The sequence below is a fragment of the Phragmites australis genome, chromosome 12 (assembly GCF_958298935.1).
Source record: "Phragmites australis chromosome 12, lpPhrAust1.1, whole genome shotgun sequence".
Classification (NCBI taxonomy): domain Eukaryota; kingdom Viridiplantae; phylum Streptophyta; class Magnoliopsida; order Poales; family Poaceae; genus Phragmites; species Phragmites australis.
The window spans coordinates 28,092,073-28,101,231 of record NC_084932.1 but is presented as its reverse complement, the minus strand read 5'-3'; the positions used below and the strand labels follow the sequence as shown (position 1 = coordinate 28,101,231).

Below are 9,159 nucleotides of genomic sequence, written 5' to 3'. Positions count from 1 at the left end.
GTGGACCCACGATGAGAAAGTTGTAGTTTTTTGCAACATGTGTTAAAATACTTGTTGGTTTTTTAAATGAGCACTAGAATTTGTAGCTTTTTGCAACATTTTATCAAAATAGTTGTAGATTTTTGAAATTTACTCTTTTATTAGATATAGAAATAGGCTACTCATACGTGTGTTATTAGAACATCAGTGTAATTCCTCATTTGCCTTATGTACATTTAGTTTACTACATCCATATGTTCTACTACATTTAGAAGATATCAGGTAACAGATTAAACTATTCATTTTTAGCTTAATAGAGTAAAAAGCCTAGTTCAACACTCTAATGTCCCAAAAGTACAGTCGTGATCCTCTTTGTGGGTCAATTACCATATCAATGCAACAAATAGACATTGATGTTCAATTTTAGCATAAGCATGAATTACAATGGTATGTTTGTAAAATGATTCAAAAATAGCGCTGCGCCACCAATTTTGCCTAATTTTGATTACTTTTGAAGTTTGAATGCCCATTGTGTGAATCCAGGGTCTGTCATTTTCATCATGGCAACATCTTTGCTGCCTCTTCCCACCACCACTTGTCTGTCGCCCCTATCGCTATCGTTTCCCCCGCCCCATCCTCATCGGTTGTCCCCTACCACCGCGGCCTGCAGCACCCAAGTCACCTTGCTGCCCCGCCCATGAGCCGCCACCACTATCAGCCCGACCTGCCGCATAGTTTTATCTCTAGCTCATCAGACCCCAATGAACACCTACCCTAAACCCTAACCTTACCGGAGACGAGAAAGAAACCCCCCTCGCGCGAATCACAGAACAAGTTAGGCATATAAGAAATAGAGCGCCTAGAACACTCGATTGAGATTTAGTTTTCTCATACTAGAAATGCAAGTTGACTTGTGATGTCTCAATTCTTAGGATGATCTAGAACATGCCTCTCTCGCAATGCCCACACAATCTAGGCCGCTCTCCTTCCCCACAACCTTGTCGGCAACAAGGAGATGGGAACCCCTCTCCTTGGATATTTAGTAGCTTTAGCCTCTAATAAAAATATCTGAAGTGGTTCTAGCCCTTACGATAGTCCCTCCCCCATGGATTCAACTTTGTCACAGTTGTTTCACCGTTGGACGCTCCTCCCCTCATACTCATTGTCACCTCCCTCACTGGTTTAGAAACCGCGTTATGACTAAGAACTTATGGTCAGGAGCTCGTGGCCACGAATGAACATCTTGTGCCCATGGACAAGTAGCACCTTCATCCTGTCAGCCTCGATTTCCTTGCCAACATGACGAATATGTCCATGATGGAGAAGCCAAATCTCATGCTGTTGTAGTTGGAAACCAGTTGGGAAACCATGGTGAGGTTCCCCTCAGTACCCATTGCACCCCTTTAACCCCATCGCCGACACCTGTTGAACCCACTCCCACCCCTAATGATCAACAAATCATCTTCCACCACCGCTCCAAAAACAAAAATACATTCACCATTCACTGCACACCATCTAAGATCTAGACCGACTACCTCACAACGGTGTAATCCATCCCAAATCAGTAGCGCATTGGATACCGAGAAGTAACTACTTATCGGTCATGACCTCAAGAATGCAACTATGCAACTCAATACCGAGACTGAGTAGTGCACACTTTCAATTCATTCAATGCAACTCTGGTTTATTGTTTGGTCACAAGTGTTTTCTGTTTTGAGCTCGATAGAGCATACTACACAACTACTTCTCAACAGGCAACCTCTAGCGCTAGTGTGCACAAGAGGCCCTAGGAGGTGATCTCATTCACCATTGTACCTCACTTTCTTAGCTAGACCCTCCACTGATATCCTTCTCAAATTTACTGCATCTGATTCTAAATATAAGTTCATTTAGAATTGTTGGTGGTCAACCTTTTAAACTTTGGCTATTAATATCTAAAAAGTCATATATATTAACAACACAAGATTGATGTTACTCGATTCATCATTAATAATACATTTATAATATACCACTCTTACAAAATATACTCAATCCTCCCAGCTTGATAGGGGAGTCCTGTGGCCGAGGCTTCTGAATAAGTGATCATCTGATATTAGTCTTTCTAGTTAAAATAATGTATCTTTCATAGATGTTGGTAAGCAAAGTGTCATATTATAGATCATATTAATGTTCTAACGAACTTATATTTAGAATCCGAGGGAGTGTGTTGTTAAGTTCCACTCTTGGGCTTAGGTGTCAACTATGGTTCAAGTTTTCTTTCGGATAGCAGTGTTGCTATACTAATGTAATCGATAATATTAGTTCTCAAAAAATAGTAAAGTATTCTAAGTGCGCGTTTGGTAGCGATAAATATTTATGATTCTTGTCAAAAATAGAAAAATCTCTTGCAAACGGATAGTTTGGTTTATGATTCTTGCAAGAAACAAGAGAAATATTTATGTATTTCAACTAGCAATAAAATCACCTAAAATGGTGTTTCCCGTTAAAATCACCTCCCCTCTCATATAAAATTTTTAGAATATAAATCTACTAAACTAGCTAAATAAATTACACAAATTAATTCTAATCCATCGTATAAATATTTCCATAAAGAAACCGAATCCAAAAGTTTCCCGAAAGAAACCGAGTCTGAAACTTTTGTAGGAGAATAGAACCGCCGGGCCGGGAGCCCCCACGTCACCATCCTCATCCGCACATCGTAAAGCGTGCACGAGAAAGTCGTAAAGTCCAAACCCGAGACCGGTTCTATCCCTCTCCACGGCTCCACCGTAACGAACGGGAAAAGCGAACACGCACCATAACCGTACTCACCCACGCCTACTGTAACCGGCGTGCGGGTCCCACATTGCTAAAGCAGCTTCAACCCCACCTGTCATTCACTTCAACAGCTAATTTATCGGACAGAACCTTATCTCCACATCACCATCCATCCGCTGACACGTCACCTCCATATCTCCTCGTCCTTGCCTTCGCCGTCCGGACTACAGAAAAATACCAAATAACACCCCCTCCTTAGCACATATCTGTGACTAGCACATCCATAGGGACCAAAACGGAAATATAAATTAAGGTGTGATGGGTTGCCTGCATGTGTTCTTACCGGTATAGATCGTATACGTAGATTGAGAAGTAGTTGAGTGAAATTATATTTGTTAAAAATAAAAGTGTTTTGTTGATCATAACTGTCTAAAGAGATTGAGTTAAATTTCTGTTTAATTAATTAAATCTGAGACTGTATGAGTCTATCTAAAAATTAATATTATAATTGGTTACTTGTATAAAAATAAATTTATATACTAACCAGTAATTATCATACTTGAGCAAATATAGGAGCTTATATTTATTAGATTAAACTACTAAGAAGCTAGACTATAAACATATATTTATATTTAATAGACTAAACTAAAACAATTAATATGAATAACTAAATACATTTTGTCTATAAAATTATTCGCATCCGTCACATCAGGATCCTCGTATTCGCGTAAAGGGCGCAGATGTAATAACATAAACTTTGTAGGGATCCGTTCGTTCGTTTACCGGTCAACTTCTCGTTATTAAAGGCAACGTCTTTACCGTAACGGCACCAGCCTTCGCTTCCCTTCCCCTCTACGCGAGCGCGCGCGCGCACGCCTTCGTGATTTCGTCGAACACTTCCGCGTCCATGGCCACCGCGCCCCGCTCCAGCGATGGAGGAGATGGCGACGAATCGCCGGCGATGCGCCGCCTCCGCCGCCTCTCCCTGCATCTTCTCCGGCCCTCGGACCCGGCCGATCAGGCGGGGCCGCTGGCCCTCGCGGCGTGCGCGGGGCGCGCGCGGCGCGTCGAGGGCGGCGCGGACGTGGCGGCGGCGCTGGCGGCGTACCTGCAAGGCCGGCACCGCGCGACGCAGGCGCGCGTGTTCGAGTTCTTCCGGGACCGGCCGGACCTGCAGACGCCCGTGGAGCTGCCCACGGGCGCGCACCGCGAGCTCTGCTACCGCCAGCTGGCCGCGCTGGTGCGGGAGGCCGGGGTGCGCCCGCTCAGCATCATGGCGGCCGACCCCGCCGAGTACTTCGCGATCATGGAGGCAGCGGGCGGCGTCGACATCTCCCTCGGCGTCAAGCTCGGCGTCCAGTACAGGTAGGCCGTACGCGCGCGCGTACTTGATAGCTCAATCACCTAATTGCAGTCGATGCCGATGGCTTCGATGATCCATCTGTTTCAAACGGTTGATGATGGTGATAGAACCCGATTAGAGTGTTCATTGATGGACAGATAGTTGATAATTAGATTAAAACTCTTTGTTCTGTGGACTTGTCAATTCTTCATAATCTTTTTGAGACTAAAGTACTTTATCTAGCGTCTTAAAGAAAATCTAACAATTCAAGTATTAAATTCTTCATAATATTTGTTTGCCAACAGATGAGTTTTCTTTGATTGCAAGGTTCGAGTTTGGGCCTGCTTGATTGATAACCATAAAGAGTGCATTGATTTGACTACGATGGTTTGTTCAATTTGATGTGAAATGTACTTGAGCTTGCTTTTGGATAACTGTTTCGGTTAGTTGGTTTGTTAGGCATTTGATTGACTAGATGGATGATATCATGTGCTATAGTTACGGTGAAACCACAATCAACAGAGACAGTTTTATCTTAGTCTTTTGCATGTATAGTTTTGTTTGTTTTGGGTATTGACTCCAGCTCCGAACTCTAAAGCCATATACTATCAGTTTTACTGCTTATCATTCTCGAATGCATGCTAAATGCCCTTATGGGCTGTATCAGATGAATTAGTGGCCTGCTATATGATAGTCTTGTGGTCCTTTCAGAACAATAGCAAAATCTTCTCAAGTTATTACTGGTTTTATCTACTATCTTCTTTGTTCTCTTTCTGTTCTTGGAAATCACTGACTTGACCTGCTTGTTAATGCAGTCTCTGGGGTGGTTCTGTCATAAATTTAGGGACCAAAAAGCACAGAGATAAGTTCTTTGACGGAATTGACAATTTGGATTTTCCAGGCTGTTTTGCTATGACAGAACTGCATCATGGTTAGATTCTTCACTTATTTGCTTATCTAGTAATGAAGTTGTCTCTATTGTTTGGTTGCTTTTCCTAAAAAAAAAATCGTTAGGTGCTTTGCATTTCATCAATCTACAGTTCAGTTACAGGGTCTCAGTACTGTTATGTACAATCTTTATTTGGTTCTTTTAATGGGCAGTGGGGGACTTGAACCCAGCACCTAAAAACACTGTTTCCAATATTATTAGAAGATCTGTCACTATTTCTCTCTTCACTCAATTAATTCTTTTGTACGAGGATCCAATGTCCAAGTCCTACGGAGTACTGCTACATTTGAACCCAGCACCTAAAACACTGTTTCCAATATTCTTGTAAGATCTGTCGCTATTTCTCTCTTCACTCAATTAATTCTTTTGTACCAGGATCCAATGTCCAAGCCCTACAGACTACTGCTACATTTGATCCAGTTACGGACGAGTTCATTATTAATACCCCAAATGATGGAGCTATCAAGTGGTGGATTGGCAATGCTGCGGTTCATGGAAAGTTTGCAACTGTCTTTGCAAGGTTAATTTTGCCGCTTCAAGGAAAAGGAGGAGACCCTGCTGATATGGGGATTCACGCATTTATTGTCCCCATACGGGACCTTGAAACACATGCTGTTCTTCCGGGAATTGAGATCAATGATTGTGGGCACAAGATAGGCCTAAATGGTGTAGATAATGGCGCACTGAGATTCCGCTCAGTTAGGATACCCCGAGATAATCTTCTGAACCGATTTGGTGATGTGTCACGAGATGGAAAATACACCAGCAGTCTCCCAACGATTAACAAAAGATTTGCAGCAACCCTCGGCGAGCTTGTTGGTGGACGAGTCGGTATTGCATATAGTTCTGTGGGTATACTCAAAGTTGCAGTAACCATTGCTGTGAGGTATGCTCTACTGCGTCACCAATTTGGTCCACCTAAGCAGCCGGAGATCAGTGTATTGGATTACCAGTCTCACCAGCACAAATTAATGCCTATGTTAGCGTCTTCATATGCGTTTCACTTTGCTACAGTTCAATTGGTGGATAAGTACTCAGAAATGAAGAAAACCAATGATGAGGATATTATTGCTGACGTGCATGTTCTTTCATCCGGGTTGAAAGCCTATATAACTTCATATACAGCGAAGTCTATAAGCATATGCAGAGAGTCATGTGGTGGCCATGGTTATGCTGCTGTAAATCGTTTTGGAGCTCTGCGTAATGACCATGATATATTCCAAACATTTGAGGGGGACAATACAGTTCTACTGCAGCAGGTACTGGTCATCATCCTTTACAAAACCAACCGATTGCTTATTTTCCAGGCTGTCCGATGTAATATTTGATGGGCAGGTTTTTCTGAAATGTTCAAACTTAAAACAGTAATATATTATAAGAACACATGTGATTGTATTTTATGGGTTAAGAACAAGTTTGGACGGGCTACTGAAGATGTTGTAAAGTTACTTTTCCTTTAAATAACGTCTCTTCTCGTGCTCTTGTAGGTTGCTGGAGATCTCCTGAAGCAATACCAGGAGAAATTTAAGGGAGGGACACTCTCAGTTACCTGGAACTACTTGAGAGACTCCATGAGTACCTACCTGTCCCAGCCTAATCCTGTCACTGCCCGATGGGAAGGGGAAGATCATCTGCGGGATCCTAATTTCCAGCTTGATGCATTTAGAGTGAGTCATATTTTCATAATTAGTGAGAGTTCTCTCATGTTCACTTCCTGTACTGATTGGACAAACTTTCTTCTCAGTACCGGACATCTCGTTTGCTACATAGTGTTGCTGCTCGGCTACAGAAGCATAGCAAGACACTTGGAGGTTTTGGTGCGTGGAATAGGTGTTTGAATCATCTGCTCACACTAGCAGAGTCACACATTGAGTCTGTCATCCTTGCGAAGTTCATAGAATCAGTGAAAAGGTAAAATTCTTTTTCTGCATCTGTGTTTCTATTTGTTCTTCAATTACACTGCTGCTACCGCCATTACTTACAGCCCCATAAAAATGCTTCCGCAGGTATATTATAATTTGAAACTGACTACAATTAATTAGTTTACTCAAAATCTTCAAATCCATCATGTTCTGATTCTTTGTGCTTGGGCTGCAGAATTATTTCTTGAAACATCAAGCCACTAAATCACTCATTTATATGATTCTGATATTGTCATATTGATATCCTTGACCTCTTCTACTCGGAACTCTTTGTATTTGAACCATTATCTTCGCTTTCCTGTTTTATTGAACGGGTGAACCACAACAGATCAACTGGTGTTGAACTGACCTATCTAAGGCTATGCATCATTCAGATGTCTCCCATAGCTCTTTTGAAATACTCTAGCAATTTATGTGATCACAATTGACAACAATTTACAATGCATATATGCAGTTGCCCTGATGATAAAACACGGGAAGCATTGAAGCTGGTGTGCGACCTTTATGCGCTCGATAGGATCTGGAAAGACATCGGGACCTACCGGAATGTAGACTATGTCGCCCCAAACAAAGCCAAGGTTTGTGCTTTTCACTCTCATACTGCAATTTCGGCTCTAACTTTCCAAAGGAACCAGAAATCCAGAACCTGACGGTAGTACTTCCTTCTATGTCTGCAGGCTATTCATAAACTGACAGACTACCTCAGCTACCAAGTGAGGCTTGTGGCGCAAGAACTTGTCGATGCATTCGATCTTCCAGATCTCATCATCCGTGCCCCAATTGGTATGCAATCGGAGGCCTATGCACAGTACACCCAACATGTCGGCTTCTAGATGATATACATACTACCAAGATAGCTTGTACAAGTTCATATATAGTAATTTGCAATGAAGTGTATAGATGAGCAAAATAAGTTTTGTATATGTAAACTGTAATGCACGGTCTCCTTGTTCAAATTTTAAGATTCATTTTCGGTGTTGTCCTGGACGAGTTCTGTCGCACCCGGTTTAAAAAAACAAACCAAATATATTCCGCATATATGTCAGGATCAACTTTCATACATGTGGTGACTTTATAAGCGGTAATATAACAATGTCAGAATATAACGATAAGATTCATTACAAAAGACCCGTATGTCTTAAAGAAAACACTAAGGTAACTTTCAGCGGTAGCGAGTCTTTCATCCATCCACAAGCGTTATTCGAGGGAGCGTTAGTCTGGAACATGGTCTTCAGGTCGAAGACTTTCTTCGCCTAGAACTTAGCTTCTATCATCCGGGACGTTCTCGAAGTCTTCACCTTCTGAGCAACATCAAGAGGTTGGGAGAAGACAAGTGTAAGTACATGTAATACTCAGCAAGTGTGAAAAAACATGACATGAAGTTTTAAGAAAAAAAAAAGGCTTGACTCAGGTTGACTGCATCTATGTCATCTTAATCTAGGACTAAAAAGGACTTAGTAACTCTATTTACTATGTGTGACGACTCCAACATTAAAAGAATAGTTTATCGGATTCCATCCGACTACCAGACGCACCAGATATCCCATATTCGGCTACTAACTCATTGGGGTATCACCACCCGACTATCCAAAATCAACTATCCAAGATCCCCACTAATCATAAAGAAGTTCAAGCCCGCTCTTGACCGTGAGCACGGCTGATCGGTCAGTTTTATACTCTGCAGAGTCTGCACACTTTACCCACGAGTCGTGAACAACTCTTTTACCGGTACCCATCGATACCTTACACACTTCCAAGGTATACGCCGAGAGATCACTACAAGACCGTTACAAAGCTCACACCGAACTGCAAGCACCCACTGAGGTTTCACCGCTAACAGCGATTCCATCACTGCAGAAGCCCCTTCTTGTGCCACTCAACCGTCCAATAGTGCTCACAGAACCGGAGGAGTGGCTAATTAATTAGCCAGGTCGTACCCATATAGGCCTCATGGTTGCGCTGTTATGCCAGGTTACATGTCAAGGAATCGGTCCTTAGGATCTCAAGCAGGTACTTGCACATCACCCTAAATGTAATATCGCCCATACCCCTTCGCAAACCAGTAAGATCGCGCCACATGTCACATAATCTCAATCAGCACTCATAGTCCACGTCAGCGTCAAATGCCTTCCACGAATCGCCCACGTCACCAACTCAAGCCCAGTCAGCATGCTGACGCAATAATTAGGATTTTCAATTCAAAAAAAATA

General features: G+C 42.4%; 1 protein-coding gene across 1 annotated transcript; it reads left to right on the top strand.

Annotated features, from left to right (window-relative positions):
- Positions 1 to 3,570: 3,570 nt before the first annotated feature.
- On the top strand, positions 3,571 to 7,933 carry LOC133886768 (acyl-coenzyme A oxidase 2, peroxisomal). Its single transcript, XM_062326588.1, has 7 exons — positions 3,571 to 4,101; positions 4,894 to 5,009; positions 5,403 to 6,286; positions 6,515 to 6,694; positions 6,772 to 6,938; positions 7,404 to 7,527; positions 7,627 to 7,933. The coding sequence occupies exons 1-7, from the start codon at positions 3,644 to 3,646 to the stop codon at positions 7,780 to 7,782; spliced, it is 2,085 nt and encodes a 694-aa protein (XP_062182572.1). The 5' UTR covers positions 3,571 to 3,643; the 3' UTR covers positions 7,783 to 7,933.
- The last annotated feature ends 1,226 nt before the right edge of the window (positions 7,934 to 9,159 follow it).